The sequence below is a fragment of the Sprattus sprattus genome, assembly GCF_963457725.1.
Source record: "Sprattus sprattus genome assembly, chromosome: 17".
Taxonomy (NCBI): domain Eukaryota; kingdom Metazoa; phylum Chordata; class Actinopteri; order Clupeiformes; family Clupeidae; genus Sprattus; species Sprattus sprattus.
The window spans coordinates 7,786,905-7,808,956 of record NC_137915.1 but is presented as its reverse complement, the minus strand read 5'-3'; the positions used below and the strand labels follow the sequence as shown (position 1 = coordinate 7,808,956).

At 44.7% G+C, this 22,052-nt stretch overlaps 1 protein-coding gene across 1 annotated transcript in view; it reads right to left on the bottom strand.

Moving 5' to 3' along the window:
- Positions 1-1,680: 1,680 nt before the first annotated feature.
- Positions 1,681-22,052, bottom strand: part of plod2 (procollagen-lysine, 2-oxoglutarate 5-dioxygenase 2) — a 34,759-nt gene continuing 14,387 nt past the window's right edge. Inside the window, exons 4-19 of the mRNA XM_080854882.1 lie at positions 21,690-21,853; positions 17,870-17,982; positions 17,551-17,614; positions 17,224-17,321; positions 13,879-13,980; positions 11,872-11,997; positions 11,626-11,747; positions 10,324-10,428; positions 8,915-9,040; positions 8,157-8,298; positions 5,368-5,481; positions 5,091-5,156; positions 4,494-4,598; positions 3,754-3,900; positions 3,069-3,194; positions 1,681-2,678 (exon numbers count right to left, since the gene is read on the bottom strand). Coding sequence (XP_080711008.1) covers positions 2,523-2,678; positions 3,069-3,194; positions 3,754-3,900; positions 4,494-4,598; positions 5,091-5,156; positions 5,368-5,481; positions 8,157-8,298; positions 8,915-9,040; positions 10,324-10,428; positions 11,626-11,747; positions 11,872-11,997; positions 13,879-13,980; positions 17,224-17,321; positions 17,551-17,614; positions 17,870-17,982; positions 21,690-21,853 — 1,876 coding nt within the window. The 3' untranslated portion in view covers positions 1,681-2,522. The remainder of the gene's footprint in view (positions 2,679-3,068; positions 3,195-3,753; positions 3,901-4,493; positions 4,599-5,090; positions 5,157-5,367; positions 5,482-8,156; positions 8,299-8,914; positions 9,041-10,323; positions 10,429-11,625; positions 11,748-11,871; positions 11,998-13,878; positions 13,981-17,223; positions 17,322-17,550; positions 17,615-17,869; positions 17,983-21,689; positions 21,854-22,052) is intronic.

Genomic DNA, 22,052 nt, shown 5'->3' with positions numbered 1-22,052 from the left:
CGGAGGGCCACAAAGAGGCCTTTCTGTTCGCTCTTGACCTAGATCCCCCTCCTGCAGCACGGCCGAGTGGGACAACGTGCGAGCAGTCAGGGACTTGTTCCACCCGAGGGGAACACAGAGGGCACACGCATACGTGCACTCATATTCACCTTCACTTACAGTCACATGTAAATAAACAGGTACAGTAGGCAGCATATGTAATCACACACACACACACACACACACACACAACCACACATCCACTTCATCACACACTTAGGTCCATATATGTCCTTTACATTTACCTGCTCTTAGACGTGTTGAAACACAATCAAGTATTAACCAAGATGGCACAGACACATACACACACACAACCACACATCCATTTCATCACACACTTAGGTCCATATATGTCCTTTACATTTACCTGCTCTTAGACGTGTTGAAACACAATCAAGTATTAACCAAGATGGCACAGACACATACACACACACAACCACACATCCATTTCATCACACACGTAGGTCCATATATGTCCTTTACATTTACCTGCTCTTAGACGTGTTGAAACACAATCAAGTATTAGCCAAGATGGCACAGACACACACACTTATACACACACATACAAACACACACACGTTCTAACAAATGCTTATGTTCACTCGAACATGCCCTTCAGCTTCCCTGGAACACATCTCCCAACACATGCACAATGCTGCGTTTCAAAGACATCCCCAGACTTGCCCCCTCCTCACATTCGCCCCCACACACATGTGAATACACATAAGACACATCTGTGGAGTTATACAAATCCATAGATGCCCGTAGGACATACATCACCCATCACGAACACCTACAGATACCCAATACATCACCCGTCACGTACACTTACAGATACTGTATGGTGATCTGGGCTGCCACCAGATGTGCTGACCTCATCGTGCAAGTTCGAGCAAACAACGAATTACGTGCTGCTAATACATCAAATTCCAGATGTACCATGAATGCAAATGTGGCCCCCCGATTGTTTCTGTACTTGGGCCCCCGTCATCAATCTTGGCTGAGCACACATGTGCAGCTGGGCTGTACACCGTGAGGAGTGACAGGATACAACTCTGGCAAACTCAACTTTGCCCCTCTCGCAGACATGTAGATCAACATAGAGGCCTCCATAACTCTGCACAGCGCCTCTGAAGCCCAGGAATCTTGAGGGAGGCTAAAATCCCCAAAAAGTATATATAGTTACAGTGGTATCGTGTGTGTGTGTGTGTGTGTGTGTGTGTGTGTGAGTGTGTGTGTGTATGTGTGTGTGTGTGTGTGTGTGAGTGTGTACTTTGTGTGTGCATCAGCATGCAAGAGCGTGGAACTACTCTTTGATTTCATCCATTGTGGCTGTTTTTAATACATTTTTGTCTGTTTTTAATCAATTTTCTGGTGACATTTCTGTGCATCAGAAGGGCCAGTATCTACAACCAATAACCCTTTCTGTAGAGATTTATTGTTTTAGAAATTTAGTTGACCGAGGCCCTGACTGTTGTTTCGACATGGCGGCATTACTAAGGAATGTTAATGCTTTGAAGCCCACCATCCATTTACTCAATGCCTACATCAAAAAGAAAACAGTCAATGTATATACATGTCATGTACACAAGGCACAACTATGGCATTTGTTTAAAATATTTATTTTTTTCATCCATTTCATCCATCTGGAAAATAAGTTAAGAGATTCCACGGGTATGAGGCTCAAAGTTCATTCATACAACAACTTTTAGAGAAAGTAAACATGAAGCATCTCCTAAATGTTTTTAGTTCCGAAACCTTCAAAGGGCTTAGTTGTATTTGTTGTCATGGAAAACGTTTCAAGTAAAAGCTTGTAATTGAACTTCATTCAAACAGAATTCATATTAAATCCTGCTGTCATGTGTATTTCTCCTGCTGTGCAAATTTACAAAAATATAACAATTCTCTCTTTACAGACAAGCAACAATGCTCTCTTCAGTGAAAAAAAACAAACAGGAAAAAGACAGTGAGCATAAGGAATATCAGTTACGAAAAGTAAAACAAACTAAAGAAAACAAAAAAAACAATTCAAAACCAAACAAAACTACATAAAACTGGCAAGCCTTTCTGTGGACACAACAGCAGTTGAACTTTTCAACTTTTCGTTATTCATGCCAAATGGAGATGTATACGCTACAGCCATTAGTGGGTGACCTGTCATCTCTCGGTTGTTGGTACTGAATGAAGCATTGACAAATGTTGCCCGAAAGACTAACCGTGATGACAAGAGAATCCTCTTTCCCTTGCGTTGCTGAACACATGTTGAAACAGACAGTACTGAATGGGAGGGGTTGGAAACATGTATGTGTCTGTGTGGTTGTGGGTGCAACGTTCCCGTGAATTCATACAGTAAATTGCAGCAGTAGAAATAAATGAAAAAATTGAAAAGAAAACAAAACAAAAAACAGGCACATAAAATGACACTCACATAACATTTTCATGAAGATTCCATTAGAAAATACCAGTCAAAAGAGAAACGAGGATCAAGGGTCGATGAATGATATTGCTATGTAGCGTGTGCCGTTGGTGGTGGGTAACCCCTCGTGGAGGTGCGTCAGCCGGCCTGGGTGCATGAAGCTCCAGCCTTTTCTGGGGGAATCTATGGAGCAGTTGTACCTGTGGAAGCGGCAGCCTCCTCCCTGGAGAGAAACACACCAACTGGGGTTAGCACAACCAGAAGGGGAGGACCGACCCGTCATCATTCACAAACCACTTAGGGACTAAATATTTACGCCTTGAGATTTGTTTGCTCTGTGGAGAATGTAGTGTGGGCTCAGTGATGAAAGCTTGTCAGTAGATGTTTAGCATAGCGTGATGCATGACCCAGGCTTTTGGAGGTTTGGAGCAACATCTCATCTCTAAAAGCAGCTGTGTGACAATGGAATTTTGTACCAAGCACTGTGTACCTCAAATGGGATTAGGCAATTTCAATAAATCTAACTCAATGAACCAAACAGAAGTGGACTCACAAATGTAATTGAAACAGGGCGATTGTTACTGAATCAGAAAGGGAATGTAAGTCGGCATACCTGGAAGTCTGTTCCTTTGGTGTTGAGAGCGATGTTGATGGTAAACGTGGAGGAGTCGTGGTGGGGCCGAAGGTAGGATTGCCTTCCCGGGGTGTACTTCACCACAAAGTTCATGATGCTATAGGCCTGTGTGCAGGAGAGGTGGAGTGATTGTCAAAAGGGCTAGAGAGACAGAGAAGTTCCTCAGGAGACATCTGGCTCTTATCTAAATCCAAAAACATATTAGCACTTCACAATTAATGGTGAAAGAGGATCCTTTTTCTCCAGGCTAAGCCCAGGAAAAGAGCACCTTCACCCCATCCCACTGTGATCTCTGAGGAATTTTCGATGTCAGGGTTGCAAAGTATTGTGGAAATATCATAAAGGAATGTTCACTACATGTTTAAACACATACAGCAGAGGAACAATGAAGAAACTGTTCAAATATCTCTAGGTGTTTTTTTCTTCAATGATGAGCGTACCTTACAGCCAAAGAAAGCGCGTGAAGATGGTGAAAGCACTCTAGGATTTAAAAATATTTTTCAGGCTGGGGGAAAAATGTTCCAGGAAGGAGGACGACAGTATGTTGTGTCCAAGGATGCTTTTTATGGCCTGTAACTGGGCCATCAGACTGGCAGACAGAGAGACATGCTCTCATCATCGCAGTTTGTCTGGACATTTTGGCCTGGACATTTGCTGGCCTCACCTTTGTGTAGTAGCCAGAGAAGACCTTGAGCGTGACGGGCGCGATGAACTCGCGGATGAAGTGCAGCCACTCCTTCTCGTAGTTGATCTGCCTCATGTGTATGTCATCTGTGGGCACACTCTCATAGCCTCCTGTGATTCGCTTATCCTGAGGGCACAACACACAGACACACACAGACACACACAGACATACACACACACACACACAGAGAGTGAGCAATTCTATAGATAGACGATACCCCAAAAAACAGCTTTCACCATTGAGTCAAGGTCTGCGACTAAGCAGACACACAAGTGCCACTGCATATGGCTATATATATAAACAAATAGCTTAACAACTGTATGATGAGTGCCTGTCTGAGCGACTCTGTGTGTGTGCGGGTTTAGTGTACTTAGTTAACCATCATCCGTTTCTGCATAGCATCTGGGCCGAGCAAGCGTAATCAGTAGTGACGAATAAAAAGCAGGCTCGCTTTTTCACCTTCATTCAACCACACAAAATGTCAGCACGCTTAGAGTGCGCCTGAAAATAAGCTCTCCCTGGAAACGGAACAATAATAAACGCTCCAATTTCAATAAGGTGGAAATAATGAGTTTCTAACAATTTCATGCTCCATAATGCAGCTTTTTTTTTTAGTCTCCGTTTCTCAGAATGATGACAAATTGTGTGTTTTTTTTTCTTTCTTGCATTCGTTCTCTCATCCTCTTTTTTCCTCTATTTAATGAAAGTGTTGGGCTGACCTCATGCTTGCCTCCAGACCATGTCCCGAAGCTTTCCATCTCCTCTACCAGCTCATCACAGGCTTTTTCTGTGAACACGGGGAACCAGAAGACATCTGGACACGGCTAGAAATACACATCAAAAGATACTTATGAATTGCCATGTGAACAGGGGCACAAGGCATGCACTGCAAAGGATAAGCAAGGTAGCACTTCAATAACACAATGCATAAAAACAATTCTACGTTAATTTCATCCTGTTGAATAGCACAGATGGCACTGGTAAAAGCTTGCTAGTATGCTAACTTTTTCTTCTGGTGATATAGTTGGCAATATTATGCTAGGAAAGCTTTTTTCCAATAATTTTAACTCTTGTTTCAAAACCATGTACACATTCCCAAAACACTTCACATGTCAAGCATACTAGTATGAACCAAACCATGTGAGCGAAACTGTGGATACTTGCCCCTATGCTTAGAAGCAAATGCAGTCAATGTACTTGACTGCAGTCATTCTCAGTCATTCCTGTGCAACTATGTCCTATTTCCACTTAAGAATACCAAGAGGTTCTCAACACTTTTAGAGTTCATCCATCATTTGTTTCAGGCATGCTCTTACCTGCTCCAGTTGGTTCTCAGAGAAGATGCGTACATAGTCTGGATGAATGTACTTTGCCTTCCAATCCTATGACACATCGGAGGAGAAGGAAGGGAGGTAAGTGAAAAACTGCCTACTTGTCCTATCATTGACCCACATACTTGACAGGCTTTGGGCTAGTACCACACTTTTACACATACTCAGACAGCAAAACCTCACCCAACTTTATCTTGATTTAGATCCACAGAACAGCGGAATAAATGCGAGAATGAGAAATGTTTTTTTTTGGCCGACTTACCACAGGGTTCTCAAAGATTTGCCACAGGTCACCGTTTCTGTGCGTGGTGTTATAGTTAGCGGTGGATATCAGTCTTCCAAACTCTTGGCGGTTTGTAATGTACATGAAAATCCCCTACAGCGCCCAAGAAAAACAACATTAGGTTCCACAGCAAACACAGAGAGAAAGTACAAAGCAATGGAGACAAAACTGTTAAGATATAAGAAGGTAGAAGGAGCATATAACTTATTACAGAGAACAGAAAGTTTAAAAGAAAAACCTATGATGCCCAGCTATTGATATGTGGGGGTTTAAACTGGCACAGGTGTTATCAGAGAGTTTTCAAAAGGAATAAATAATCTGATTATTTATGTAGTGGACAGTCTGTGTAGGCCAGGGAACAGGGAAGGTGCTTGGAAGTTGTAGGACACAGCCAATTCCGGGAATCATATTCCCTCTTTGAAGGAAGCAACACCAGGGGTGTACAGGGGTTTAAGGTGAGTACATGTGTCAGCCTAGGCTTTTTCTGCTTTCTCTCTCAATGCTGCTTCGAAGGAGAGATTCAAATCGCTGGAGCAGCATATGATTTGGCCAGGGATTGGCCCAGATGGTGTTTTTTTTTCTGAGAGATTTCGCAGGAAGGCCTAGGCTGAGATACGGTCAAGGCAACTTGAGAGATGCAGATGGGATGGGCAGGGGAGGGGAGAGGGCAGCTTTGGTTACTTGTGGGGGGGGGGGGGGTGGGGTGGGAGGTGGGGGCTGGGGAGGGGGGCAGAGCGGGCTGCTGTCGGGACCGAAAGCATCTTGGGTTACTACCAGGGGGCTCCTGGGAACGCAGTCGTGGGCGTTATCGCTGAGCGATCTCAACAGGCCCTCCTTCTCAGAGCTCAGGCGAGACACTCTCACGGTCTGCAGGTGCTACTACTCTCGGCTTTCCCTCTCTTCTATTCAGGCTTATTCATTCACATGACACGCTATGAAATTGATCACAATCAGTGAGCCAACAGCATATTTCCAAAAGGTTTCCTCCTGACTGTGAGAAATAGTGTGAGGAGCAGACTCGTTTTCCGGATCATTTTAATGTTTCCTCATTACACCATGAATGGGGTTTGGACTTGGCACCGCTGTCTGTAACACTTGGTTGATTCGACATGTTCCGAGTGACAACCAACAATCTTTCTAGCAATTACATCTCTTCAATTTGGATACTGCAATGGTTCTCCGCAAGTCTTTTTTAAAAACATCCTTTTAAAAGGACTGCAATCATTATCTTAACTCCCCAATCAACATACTGAGCGGCTGTTTGTGCAGCTTGAGGCCAGTGTTATTTATACCACTCTGGATTGTGGGAAAATGCAATCAAATCTACAGGCACTGACGTCAAATTGCTCCTCTTTGATTCTCTCTCTGAGGTCATTCTGAGGAGATACTCTGCCACTGCACTTAAAAAAGACACAGCACAGAATGTTCCAGGCTAGTAAGGGAAGTGATGTTTTTATCCTACCAATGCAATATCACTCTATGGGTGGGTTAGTTAAGAGAGTTTCGATACTATAGAGCTCTTAAAAATGCATTTCACTAAAACACTGAGCTAAGGTATGTGATGCTGCAAAAGATCAATTTCAACATCTTTGCTGATACAATCAGATTCCAGGACTGTTCTCACTTTATCTCTAAACCCTAATTAGACTGATTAGAGATTAGTCTGTCAGTGCATACTGAGATTGGGTCAGATAACTGCCTTTTGGAAATCGGCTGTTGGCTGCTTACTTGAATCTTAAAAGTAGAAAGAGAGTGCAAAGGAGAATAGTCAAGAGCTTAAGAACCTGGGGCGGCCTGAACATATGGAATGATTCCGGAGAAGGAGAGTCTTTTTCTCTCTGTCTCGTCTAAAAATGAAGGAAAAGCACCATTATGAGATCCCATTTACACGAATGCTGTTTCTTTTTTTTATGAGAAGGAGGAGGAGGAGAGCGACAGGTGTGAGGGATGGATTATCAACAAAAAAAATATGTACGTCATACAACACGGAGCTCTTTGATTGACATGAGGATGCGCCCACGCGAACAAGACAGCTAATTCCCCTCTAGGAAAGCCAGCGTAGGGTGGAGGTGACAGTCCTAGGTGCACTGCATGCCGGGTGAAATAAGACCCCCAGGAAACGACCTGAAATTGTCCCAAGCGTGTGTGTGTGAATGCCGGTGGGTGTTACGTAAAGAGTTAGGAGGAAGTGGGAAGAAAGGCGATAGAGGAAGGAGGGAGAGGGGGGGGGGAGAGCCAACACAACAGCCTTTTGGGCATTCTTGACTGGTACAGATGGGACTGCAGACAACACAGGACTAAGGGAAGGTGGGGTGTGATGGGTATGGCTGGAGGCACACCACAAAGGCTAACATAAACAGAGAGAGGTCAGAGAGAGGTCAGAGAGAGGTCATGCCCTCAGGAGGACAGGGAGTGTGTTTATTCAGAGAATACTTGCCCAGCAACTCTTTTCATGCCAGAGAGACTATGGAACTTTAGGGATTAAAAACGGCACGATAAACTGATAGACATGTGGCACACCTCAGTTCACATACGTAATCTACAGAGGCTTTAGGCCTTCGAGATAATATACGATATGCATTGAGCAGACAAGATAAATACACCAGATACACTAAACACACTAGATAGAGATTAGGCAAACATGGCTACCATAACTTATACTTATATCATCTCTTTATAGCAATGTATGGCAAGCCTTTTAATGTCCAAATGTAGTCAGTGATGAGTGTATAATTTAACTTAAAAGCCCAGACAGTACGAAGTCTTACCAACTCCCTGGCATTTCGGCAGAGTGCCATGTCAGGGTCCAGCTTCTCCAGAACAAAGTAGTTTCTCTCCTTCATTTCTGTACGCAACACCTCACCCTTCACCAGGTAGATATTCGCCATGAATGGAATGTTCCACACACCACTGCAAGAGAAGGTCAGTTGGGTAGAGATATACAGACAGAGATAAAAAGAGAGCGGTTAAAAAAAGATATACTCAGACCTTCCACTGGCTTTTCATTATATTGTGCATCTCATCCATGACAGGAAAAACTGATCCAGCATTGTGATGCGAAATCCATTCCACTGTGTGTGTGTATGTGTGTGTGCACGCCTGTGCCTCTCTGAGTGAGTGTGTGTGTGTCTGTATGAGTGTGTGTGTGTGTGTGTCTGTCAGCAGCCACGAAACACATGTTATCCATCCTTCCCGTCTGTGTCTGCGGTAAGATGCGCCTGTTATAATCACCGATTATCCTCTTGTCTGACTCTCGCTCACACACGCACTCACACAGTGGTGCTCATAAACTCCCTATGCGTCGCTTGACTGGGTCGCCAAATGGAGGCCTGGCGGGCCCTAATGGGAGGCAGAGCCTGTGATCCTCACACTGTGGTCTCGCTCATTCACGGACATATGCAAGAACTATGCATGGCTTCATATATTTCCCTCATCATGAATAATGCAGACAGAGGCACACATGTAGAAATACATGGTTACAGGCGCATGGGTTTCCTACGTCTGGACGCCAGCCAGGTTTACTTACACACGCTTGCTCTGCACAATGTCAATGTAGTCTTCCGATCGTGCATAATAACCATCCAAGCTCAGGGCTCCCCAGAAGTTGGACCACAGTTTGCCATGGCGAGTGACAAGGGGACCAATTATTTTCCTGAGGAGAGAGAGAGAAAGAAGGGACCCGTCAGTGACCATAAAAATCAGTGACGTCTTGTGGGGGTAGAATCGTTTTTTTTTTCGTGGTGCGACGTTAAGTGCAGCCCTATGAAAACTTTAACACCAGGCCGGAAAAACTAAAAGTGCAAGACTTGTAATTTGTGCATCCGACGTTATCAAGTAACACAAGTGTGCTCAGTGGAGTTCCACCCATGGAACAGCAAACTAGCTACATTGCAAATTTTTGGTTGAAGGATGAACAGTGTCAATGTCAGTGTCAAATATGAAAATATGAGACTGCAAATTCATGAAAATACGATAAAACATTGATACCTGCAATTAGAAGCTGTTATAACAGATAAGGCCAATGAGGTTCCCTAATGTTAGTTGGGGCCAACTGCGCTGTCTTAAAGAGACATCCGTGTTACAAAAACTAAAAGGGTAAACCCTTTGAACCCTTTGAACCCTTTGAGTCCTCAATACAATTTCAATTCAGAACAATATATTTTGTTAAGATTTACATTCCCTCTTGCAATGTAATTCACACACACACACACACGCACACACACACAAACACACATACACCCAAAGCAATACCAACCACAACGACAGAGAATTCCCATGGTGTCTTTAAATATCTCGGCACGGGCTTCTCCCTCTAAGGGTGCACGACAGCCAAAAAAATGCTTGAGGGAACGACAGGGAGAGTATGCCACAGAGACCTCTGTTTAAAGTGTGCTTGTTTACATTCTCACATGGGAATGAGACAGAATAAAAGGTCTTTTGTTTTGGTATAACACAGAAGGACAATCCTATTCCAGCTGGGATGCTCCCATACTGCTGCTGCTGCTGCTGCTTCCATACAGTCAGGAAAAACAGGAAGTCATGCGGGACTATTTTTAAAACCATGAGGGATTTTTTTTTTCGTGTGCCCGGCTGTAATGTTCTTGTGGCTTCACCACTTTCAGTCTACCAGGCTGCCCCAGGGGACGGAGTGGGTACTGTAGAATATTCCGGAATGTTTGATTTCCAGTGCCAGGGGACTGTCGCGGTGCATACCTGTTCTGTTCAATGAGATGGTCAGATGCTGTGTGTGTGTGTGTGTGTGTGTGTGTGTGTGTGAGAGCGTGTGTGTGTGTGTGTGTGTGTGTGTGTCTGTGTCTGTGTGTGTGTGTGTTTGTGTGTGTGTGTGTGTGTGTGTGTGTGTGTGTGTCTGTGTGTCTGTGTGTCTGTGTGTGTGTGCCTGTGTGTGTGTGTGTGTGTGAGTGTCGTGGTGCATACCTGTTCTGTTCAATGAGGATCTTCAGGGTCTGCTTGTTGGTCAGCTGCACATCTGTGTCTATGCTGAAGTAGAAGTCACACTGTGTGTCCTTCCGACACGAATCCCTGCGTGAGAACAACAACCACAACGACACGTTCGGGAATCATTTCATCAGAGATTTATAGTCAGCACATTTCAGATGGAATAAGGATAGCCTAAAAGGCATATTTTCGCGGAGCCACACATTTGCATAGACCCTAAATATACACCAGTTGAGTTCCTAAAAGGAAAGATTGGCTTCTCAATGACTTAGCTTCAGGCGCCGCAGATAACAAAGCAGGCATATGAAAATTAAATATTCACGTAAAGCCTTGCATTATCATGTCCCACGTCTTGGCTCCTTTAACTCAAAGGGAAATGCTTTTTTTCTTCTTCTTCTCCTCTCTTTTCTACATCCCTCCCTCTCCCCCTCCTTCCTTCTTCCTCTTTTTGCTGAGAGCAACAAAATGTGTGCTTCCATGTCAGCAGACCATCAGTCAATCAACAACTGAAGCGCTGAAAGGCAAGGTGTACTGTTTGTGTCTGTGTCTCTGACTCTGGTAGCGTCAGTGTGGAATAGGCTCAGCAGGTGTGACCCCCTACTTGCTGTGTACACCACAGTCAATGGCCTGGCACACCATAAATCTGCATTAGCATCTGGAAGGACTGATGACCACCCACCCCTCTCACTAACCACCATTCACACACAGACACACATCACCAGAAAGATTTGTCATGAGGATGGGATAGGCTTTGTGTGCTCGTTCTCGGACTTGTGAGGTTTAGTACACTGGTGAGGATTAGTCTGGCCCATATTGTGCTATGTGATATAATGCTGGGGTTAACTGTTGGGAGACGACGCCATGTTGCCTTCAAGAGGCCGAACTGAACTGAATTGAACAGTGCGGTTCCGGAAGCGTCTGACTTATTTTGGTTTGGATGAAGAATTAGAATGCACTGCTCATGGCTCTTCAGTCATTACACTGTAATTTAGCCTTATAATTTGTGTCTCTGTGTGTGTGTGTGTGTGTGTGTGTGTGTGTGTGTGTGTGTCTGTGTGTGTGTGTATTTGTCTGTGTTTGTCTGTGTGTCTGTGTGTGTGTGTGTGTGTCTGTCTGTGTGTGTGTGTGTGTGTGTGTGTGTGTGTGTGTGTGTGTGTGTGTGTGTTTGTGTGTGTGAATGCCCATGTTCCTCGCCTCCCCCTCGCTCAGGTTCTCTTTGTGTGTGTGTGTGTGTGTGTGTGTGTGTGTGTGTGTGTGTGTGTGTGTGATAGCATAGCTCACATGCCCATGTTTCTCGCCTCCCCCTCGCTCAGGTTCTCTTCTGGCCCTACGACCTTAAAGCTCGCAAACGTGTTCTTGTTGTCTTCCCAGAATCTCTGGATGTGTCTCTCGTGATGAACTTCCTGCAGTCGGCGAGATAAAAAAGAAAGCCAGAGAAAGATAGAGGGAGAGAGAGTGAGTGATGCAGAAAAACAGCCGATATTGTTCATCCCAAGCCCATTTCCTCTCCCAGGCTCAGGCACTCACGTTGTTGTGGATGAAGACGTTCAGTTTATCTTTCGGATAATCCATGTCGAGAAGTCTCTGGAAGAATTCAGGCATGAAAGGAGTCGGCTGCTCGATAAACACCCCCACCGTCACACTCGGGTATTCCTGTTTAGATAAAGCAAAGGTTCGTTTAACAGAACTATGACCTCACAGAAAAGCTGCTAAACATCCTTCTTCTCCGCCATTGGCAGGACTACGACTAATCACTACACTGACCTTTCAGCACTGGCAGTCCTGCAGTCCAAGCAAAACACTGCGGGCAATCTGGACCATACGTTAAATATGTTACCCTTCAATTTGGTGTGCTAAATGATCAACATAGATCAAAAACCAGCAAGACAGTTCTCACCATCGTCCTCCACCCTAGATGGTACAGCCCTAAGGTCTCATGGTACACAGAACTTTCCCATGATATTCTGTATGGCCTGAGACAGTATAGCTTGGTCAGTGAGAGACATTTTTCCAGTCCTTGACCAGCATGTGCAGAGTGCCAAGGCCTGGATGAAACAGAGGCCGAGCTCAAGCATGTAATTTGCTCGGCCTTCCTGGGATGGAGGGAGTGCCCCTGCACAGATCAAGCCAGTGGGCCTTTTAAATTGGCACTGCTGGAGAAGACCATGGAAGGGGAGGAGACAGGTCGTTGGACGAGACAAGGGACGGGACACAAGACAGACTCAGACGGCGCGCTGTCAAGTCCCTTCAGAAGGGCCTCAGACGGACAGACCCATCCCGCCCTGCCGGTGCCAAACCAGAAACCACAGACAGCGGAGCTCACAGGCAGCACTGAACCAGTGTGGGGAGAGTTCCCATGCTGAGCTTCCACAATAACAGAGGGCTTTCAAGGATCCTACTGGGAGATCCACTGGCTGGTGAAGGAAACCCAGCGACAGTGTTCTCTCATTTCAAGAGTGCACTGGCCCAGCTAGGAGAATATGGAGCTAGCATAACAATGGTAATTAGTTCATTTTAATGAAGGAATAGTACAATAATTACCCCAAAATACAAACTTTTACCGAGGAGAAAAGTATGTGATAAATGGCTAAGCATGAATTGACACAGCCAACATCTATGACCTCAGCAAAATGTGCCATACTAAAAACTAAACAACCTCTAACAGAACTGTAAATGTTTTTATGGAAGGATCAAAGCTAGCTAGCAGTAGTCGAGGGATCTGGGTTTTTCTGGTGTGTCATCACTACTGGAAGCAATATGACCTCTGACACATTTATGGCTGAGTTTAGGAGAAGCTGTAAAGACGTCAACACAACCGGCCGATCTTTAATTCCACAGTCCTGCTTCACCTTCTCTCTGCCCTCCATGTGGTTGCAATCATCGTAGAATAATTGCAGGTGAGGGATGTCAATCTAGAGAGAGTTAAAAAAACACACACACAGGAAGGAAGAAGAGGGACGTGCCAAGATGTCCTAAAGGTCCCTGCCTTGCCAGCCTTGGCTGAACCCTATGACAAATTTTCAGGGCAACCGCGGTAACTTACCCAGCGGGTAAAACCCATACAGAGAAGGCCACTAAAAAGCAGCCTGTTTGACAGTGACACCCCTTTAAGTGAACCCTTCAAAAAACCAGAGAAGCCATTTCCTGGGCCACAATCGCTATGTGCTTCTGTCTTCCTCAAGCGGCTCGGCTGAGGCACTTATGCCCTTTTAATGAGGGTCCCGCAGGGAATACAGACTGTTGATGTTGGACTGTGAAATGGAGACTGGATAGGTTCAGAGAATGGAGGTTTTGGAGACAGATAGGCTAAAGTGTGGATGCCTGGTGCCTGTCCCAGCATGGTTCTCTTTAAGGTGGCAAGGACATTCACTGATGCGTGTATGGATGAAGCAGGACACATGGGAATTTAAAATGGCTGTTCTTCTTTTAACTTTGGCAATCTTGGAACCTTTGGAAATCAGACTTGTAACCGTAGTGTTTGTAGAGAGAGCTGAAAATCAAACCCGGTGTGGCTTTTTTCACTGCTCGACTTACGTTGGCCTGAGACAAGTCCACCATGTTCCGGTCGCAGTTGCCGCAGCCTTGCTCATAATTCCAGGCATGGGGAATGTAGTTGCCCAAGTAGTTCAAGTAAATCTGTAAGGAAAAAAAGAGAGTCAAAGAAAGAAAGAGGAGAAAACATTCGGACTATCAGCAGCACACAAGACAGCATGTAGATCAGACAAAGCCAAAGACAGCAAACCAGCGGACGAATGAAATACAGCGTTTATCTGTTGGAATTCCACATTTGTCTTCGTGTTCTCTTCTGTTTTAGGGAGGGCAAGAGAGGGCGCGTTCACCCTTGTGAGTTAGAGAGGCCACTCACAGGTCAGGCCCAAAAATGGTTGACCAAGATAGGCAGCCTGTCAAATATACGTTGACATAATAGACGGTAATTATTCCTTTGCACCCACGTTCTAGTCATAAAATATGTCTGACAGTATCATAAAGATGATGCCTCAACCAAGATTATTTTAGACTGCCTCATCTCAGACGTCATCAAAAACATTCCAAACTGCGAAGGGCATTAGTGGGAACTCGCTAAGAGACGAACATTCCAGCAGCAAATAAGCTGTGCTATTGCTAAACCAGATTCCATGACTTCTATGTCTCGCTCTCTCTATCTCTCTACTAAATAGACAGATATCTCACTTCTAAGCTGGGGTGCCCTTAGACTTGAGCATGACTGATAAAAGGGGGGAGGGGGGCTCTCTAGCTGAATCAAACATTTGTTTCATTCTATGTCATTTCTATGAGTTTTGATTTAATGACAGCAGCTAATATGACTTGAATAACACACAGCCTGCACTGACAGCCAAAGACACATCAACATGCTGCACCTGATAATTGCTAACCAAAGCTGTGAACCTGAGGGGGATCCTCAGTCTAAAACACAACACAGCCAGCAGATGAAACCCAGATGTATGGAACGCTGCTCTGAAATGACTTCCAACTAAGCCTTTTAAAGAGCCCAGATTATACCAAATGATGCGCTAAGGAATCACTGTTTACTTTACGCAAACAAGTTTCCAGGTCAATACAAATGAGTGAGAAACTCGTGTGGAAAAATTCTCTCTCTCTTGCTCTTCCTGTTCCCAACTTTAGGGAGAGCACCCAGGGCAGACAGCTGTCTTTAAGCGGCCGAGGGAAGGGATACGAAGCGATTCTTCACAGCCACGCCGCACAGAAGTTTTACAAGGCTTTGTGTGTGAGGCCGAGCCAAACATGTTGGAGCAGACTGCACAGTGCTGCTTGGTGGCGACACGTCTACAAGGCCCCCCATCTGAGAGAGAGCGAGAGAGAGAGAGAGAGAGTGAGAAAGAGAGAGAGAGACAAAGATAGAGGCGCGCTAATGAGGCCAATGACTACTCATTACCCGTCTCCATTGGAGCCTGTGGAGAGAATGACTCAGCACTGGTGGGGATGCCTGTGAACACCATAGATAGTACGGGGGCGGGTAGGAGAAGGAGGGAGAAATTACCCTATCTAGCAGACATCCGTCCCACCACCGGCTGTCTAGAGCCACACCGCTGGATGTGTGAGGCAATAATGAGGTTTGGCCAAGATGATCTAGTGGTTCTCAGCCCTTGGGTCGCGACCCAAATTTGGGTCGCCGGAGTTTCTGAAAGGGTCGCAAGACGAATTCTAAATGTTAAACTTTTTTTTCAAGCAATGCTCCCTCTGTCCATTAGGGAATCCCTGTCCCCAGTTCTGACATTAAACTACAGAAGCCGGCAATGGTTCTGCACGTAGGCCTATCTAACAATAACATGTTTGAACATTTAGCCAATCAAATTTGCATTTAAGATATTTCAAATGTATCAACATGTATTGCGCGATAATATGCTCTGACCGGAGAATGTCTAGAGGCGACTAGTGTAGGCAAAAAGTCAACACAGTATCTTCGTGTAAAACGAGTACCAGCTCAGATATGACTTCTTCTGAAGAACCAAAGAGGGAGTTTTTCAGGCTTGTGACCCGGTATTTCGGTGAGCACCCGCCGTTGTGTGTGTTATGCAACAAAATACTGGCTACTGAAAGCCTGAAGCCTTCGAAATTGCAGATACATTTTGAAACAAAGCAGGCCAACTATAAAGATAAAAACTTTTTTTAAACGTAAAAAAAAACATTTTAACGTGCCATCATCACTGTTTAGGAGCAGGCACTGCGTGCATCCTAGCTGGTCTCCTACCGACTAGCTCAGAGCAAAACGTCTCATACGGTTGCAGAAGTTGCCATCGATTTGTGCACTGCACTCATAGGTGAAAAAGAAGCAGCGAACTTAAAGACAATTCCCGTGACAAACGACACTGTTCATGTGAGGATATGTGACATGTCAAATGATGTTGAGCAGCAGATCACTGAACATCTCTGCGCTTTTGACTGTATCGCCTTTACAACTCGATGAATCCACAGATGTGGCTAGCCATGCCATTCTCTTGGTTTACGTGCGGTATGTGCAGAATGATGACTTTGAAGAGCAGTTCTTATTTAATTCAGATTTGCCAACATTTACCACTGCAGGCAGCATAGATTTTTTTCTGTAAGGGACACATACTTTAACTCAGTCAGCTCTCCTGGTCAAAGTATGTTGGTGTGACAACGGATGGGGCAGTCTCGATGACAGGAAAACATTCAGGGATCTCATTTACTATTTGAACATGTCCATTTCTCATTAAGAAGTTGAGCATGTAAGTAAGGATTTCTCATTTAGAAAAGTGGAACATGTTTGTCCATCTCTGACTAAAAAGGTTCTTAAGTCCATTTTTGTTCAAAGAAGTTCAGAAGTCCATGATTGCATAACTGAACCTGACTTTTAAACAGTTGCATGTGTTTTCAATGGTAAAACAGTGGTATAGTATTAAACCTAGAAGTAGTGGTAGTAATCATAATAATAAAATAATAATACAATTGTTAAATTATTGGCCTGATGATTCTTGCTGATTATTAATTTGTGGGTCGCAACTGCACTGGTATCTAAAAATTTGGGTCATTGAGCAAAAAAGGTTGAGAGCCACTGCACTAAATAACCTGCTGGATTCCTTTGAGGCCCCCCCAAAGAGGTCTGGTAAGAACTTCAAAGCCCATAAGGCTGCCTGTTGGAGGTCCATGGAAACGCACAGTTCTCTGGAAACCAACCGCCCAGTCAGCAGGCACACATGGACACACACCTCGCCAGCAAGTGAGACACACAGGAAAGTGAATCACTGATCTCCCAAATCTGCACCCTGTTTGTCTTTCCCCTTCTGTTGAAGATGCAGAGAGAGAGAGAGAGAGAGAGAGAGAGAGAGAGAGAGAGAGAGAGAGAGAGAGAGAGCGAGAAAGAGAGAACCCACTGACCTTTGTGTTGATGTTGCCGTGGACGACCACAGGGAGTGTGTCGTACATGGTGTTCCTCACACGTACTCTGTCTGTTGCGAATTTTAGCATAACCTCATCTGCAAGGGCCATGAAAACAGGACAATGATAGGATCTCCAAATACTCGCAACCAAATATGCACATAGTTTTGGCATTTGTAGTAGGGTCAATAGCAGAGCCACGCTGTAAATCACTTAACTCAAAACTTTTAATTCACATGACATGGGAGAACACTGTTGCATTGGAGAAAGCCGGAAACAACTGCTAACAAATTTAAAAGAACTTTGACTTTTTAAAAGGATGCTCACCAATCGCTCCGTTTAAATTCTGAAAAATCTGGCACTTGTGATCCAGGGTCATGTTCAGATTCCCCTAAGAGGCAAACGAAAGAGAGGGAAAGAGTGACAGAGAGAGAGAAGAAATTCTCAGACCGTGTGTCCCCGTGTGATTGACCAATGCTGTGTATTTTTAACCAGTTTGTTTGTTTTCTGAGGGTGTGATGTGTTTCCATGCGTTTTATAAGTACACATGACGGGATTACAAGCTCGCTTGTAACTTTGCTGCTTGTAACTTTTTTTTGCACGCAGCCATACCGGTCACCCCATCTGAACTTTGAATGCCTCTTACCCGCTGATGAGGGTCCACGTAAAGCTTGGTGTAGAAGAGCTGGTCATCATCGTTATCGTGCAGGTCCCACTGTTTAACGACCCGGTTGATGTACGGGGCGTATCCAACGATTCCTGTGGAAGAAATCAGATGTTCTAAACACTTATGGCTCAATAAAGTCAAAGTATAGGGTACGAAAACCGAGTATGAAGAGTTGGGGCTCAGAGGGTACTACAGTCCTCCTATGTGTCAATTAAGGGGACTGTAAAAAAGTTGGAAGGCTCAATCAGGCAGACTTAGCCTGGTTCAGTGCCAAGCACCTTCCACAAGAGTGGGACTTCTGGCAAGGCCTCCAGATAAACAAGCTACAAGTGATGGGCGGCACTGTGGTCCTGGCTGTCAAACCGCAAGAGGGGGACAGGCGAGATTTCAGACTCTTTTACGCTGAAGTCCCAGAGGCCTTTTAGCAAGAGGTTGACTCCTTCGAAATTCTGTGAAGACCTGTGTCCATTCCCTCTCTCTCCCCTCACACACAAACACAAACACACACAGACACACACAGACACACAGACACACAGACACAGACACAGACACAGACACACACACACACCACAGGCACACACACACACAAACAGACAAACACTCCCTCTAGGTCACTCTCCATTTCTCTCTTTCTCTTACTGCTCTCAATCGTTGTCATCTCCCTCTCGAATCACACTGACCACAACAGAAAATTGCAGGGTTTGGCTATGTCACTGGTCTTTGTGCAGTTTTAGGTACCATCATTAAAACGCCCTCAGACACTGTAAACACAAGAAGAGGGACAAATACTGCACTTGAAAAAAGGACCGAAAGAGAGGAAAAGAATGGTGCTAGAAAAACATCTACAAACTTCTATTTGTTTCCCCGTAAGGAGCCACAGAGACAAGGCTTCTCAAACACCTCCCTCAATGCCAAACCTATTTATGAGCGACAAAGTCCTGCATAAGACTTGAACTACTTAATATTGCACACTGGCTGAACACAACCAGGCTTGAGTTTGAGTTTAATCACAACATATTGTCTCATTTCAAATAAATTCAATGAATGTCAAAGGCAATGACTTTCAACGCATGTGTGGTGATGTAGAAGAGAAACTAGAGCTTTCTGCACAGCTAACTGAATTAGAGAGCTCTTCAACTGAGGGCTACTCAATCATCAATGGGGGAAAAAAAGCCTTTGGGTGCTGAAATGAAGTAAACTTGGCTGATTTTACAACAAAAGCATCACTGTATTCATTGGGGTTTTACTGCAAGCTTTGATTTGGGTCCATGATGTAATTTAAAAAGATCATAATTAAGAGCAGCATGTGGGTGTGTGTGTGTGTGTGTGTGTGTGTGTGTGTGTGTGTGTGTGTGTGTGTGTGTGTGTGTGTGTGTGTGTGTGTGTGTGTGTGTGTGTGGGCCCGAGAGGCTGCATGTCTGGACCAGTCGAGAGCCATGACGAGTGAGCCATAAATCATTGGCTGTCCGCATTACTGAAAATATCCAGCTTGTGACTATTCGTGTAACAAAAATAAACAAATCCTTTGTGGTCACCTCCATTCTACCAGACCTGAGTAAGCAGTGGCTGGAGATAACACAATCAAAGACTTGGCCAATATGTGCTTTTTTTATGCATGGATTCTTTATCATTAATAAATAAATAAATGCAGCTTATTGTGAAAGACTACAACATGTGGTTTCAATACTGCTCTTCCCCTCCCCTCGTTTCTCGGCAGCAATCTATCTCTATCTCTTCTAGGGAAACGGGACCAAGTTCATCACCGACTTCCCCCTCTGCTTTACTCCCTTGCTTTCCGAGCCTCCTACTTACTGGAGACATAGAAGACAACTGTACTCGCCCTTACACAAAGTTCAAGTGAAACGCTCAAGTGAGACGAAACAGCCACGAAACAACCACCGCTAGGATTTGGACCTTCAATTAACGGTCTCGGGCACAGAAATAAAAACAAACATACATGTCATTCTAACGACATTGATTCCTCCGTGTTCTGACAGGTTGAACAGGAGTATGACTCACAAAGGCACAATAACAGACGCCAGGGTAGCAATTCCGCCTTCCCAAAACAGTAGGCAACCTAACAAGCTATGTGATATCCAAACACAAGTGACCACAGATCGTTAATTGTCTCATCGATAAAAAAAACATAGCTCACAGTGGTGCAGCCCATTTGAAGCTGCATGAGCGCGGATCAACAGAGGGTGAAACGAGAAGAGAGGAGTTCAAAGCGGCCCACATAAATGAATGCGCTATTCACCTAATCCCCGAGTCCTGAATGGACCAGTATATCCAAATGTCCTTCAGGAAATACCGCAACTATGTGAACGGCCAAGAGCAAACACATTCTTTATCTGCCGTTTTCTTTGGACTAGGAATATAATGAAAGCCCCCTCTTTTCTGCAGGCCCTGTATAATCATGTTGCTTACATTACTCTAAATTCTGCCTTGACCAAACAATGGCAGACAGCAGTATGGAGAAGGTAAACAATGACTGTGTTGACATCTCAGGCTGGAGAGGGTCATGGCCTCCATCATGTTGGCTGAGTGGTGGTGCTCTGATTGGGCTGGGTTTCTCCATACTCACTGTGGTTCTGCAGGGAGAAGGAGTTAGGAGAAGTGCATCTGTATGATACTGAAAGGTGTGTGTGTGTGTGTGTGTGTGTGTGTGTGTGTGTGTGTGTGTGTGTGTGTGTGTGTACGTGTATCCATTGTGTACGTATTGTGTGTGTACGTATTGTGTGTGTATGCATGCGTTTGTGTGTGTGTGTGTGTGTGTGTGTGTGTGTGGTTAGGGGCAGGTGGTGAGGGAGGACAAAGAAGGATAGTGTACAAGATTATTACTGTCTTGTGGGACTAATTCATCTGATAGATTTCTCATGGGATGCATCTGTGAGCGTGCACACTTGTATGTATGACAGTGTGTGAATTATATATGCAAGTGTTGGAGGCGTGGGTTAAGTGTCAATTGCATAACATTTCCTGTATCCATAGGGAACACTGAGGCGCTGAAGTAATGTGGGCTTCAGGGAATCACAAGATGGATCACTTGTGAGTTCATGCTAAAGGCAGCAGAGTGTCCTAGCCAACACATCCAACCCAGGCCGCAGGACATAACGCTATGTCATAATGCCACGCATCTTTGAAAACCCCTAGACTTTTACCTTCGATCAACCTTTGTTGTTTATAAATAGCCTTTTTGTTACAAGCTACACCGTTGTCTGTCTCTACCGTTTTATGTTGTGACCTATGAGCCGGTCGTAACACTTGTCTCAAAAGTTTTTTTTTTTACATGGATTTAAGTCTCCAGAGCCTTCTGTAAGCCAGGCTCATTGAACACCCAGTAAACAGCATTAGAGAGGTATTCCATTCATGAGTTTCCTCTCAACATCTGCATTCAAGCAATCAGAAGCACAACATCAAGCACTCGACTCCAAGGATTTCAGCCAATCAATGATGGTCATAACGGCACGGAGCAAGGAGAAGGAATGGAAAGAGGAAGATGCCTGTATTGCTTTAAGTGCTTAACTCTTTTCAAATAGGAATACTATCCCAATCATAGGGTTTACTGTAACTGTGGGCAGTCAAAGAAAAAAAAAAGAATAGGTTAAACTACATAGGTCATGCAGTGGTGGTGGTCCTGGAAAATGATTTGAGACCATTTCAGCTGATGGGTGGTCAGTCAACAGCAGGACAATACAAACAGTTAGGGCTCAACTATGGTTCCACATCATGGGGGCCCTAAATAAATAAACACAACTTCCCATGATGCCCTAGCAGCCTGAGTACGAGTTGTACCCACCTCCAGAGTTGAGGAAGCGCTTCCCACTGCGAACAGACGGGTACTTCTCTGCGAGCCTCCTATCTGGCCAAATCAGGCCCTCGGCAGCAAACATGACCTTGTGATTGGCCTGCTGAAACTTCCTCAGAAGCTCTTCGGGGCTGCCGGCAAAAATGACATCATAGCTGTGGAGAGAGAGAGAGAGAGAGAGAGAGAGAGAGAGAGAGAGAGAGGGGTTAGAAAAAATACCATGAAAAAAAATTGTATGCTGAAGTCCTTAATCATCGTTGGCCTCTGCTTAAAACCCTAGGATCATTACGTAAACTTAAAGGAATGCACAGAAATGCTGAATCACTCAATCTCTCACACCAGTTTACTTCATGT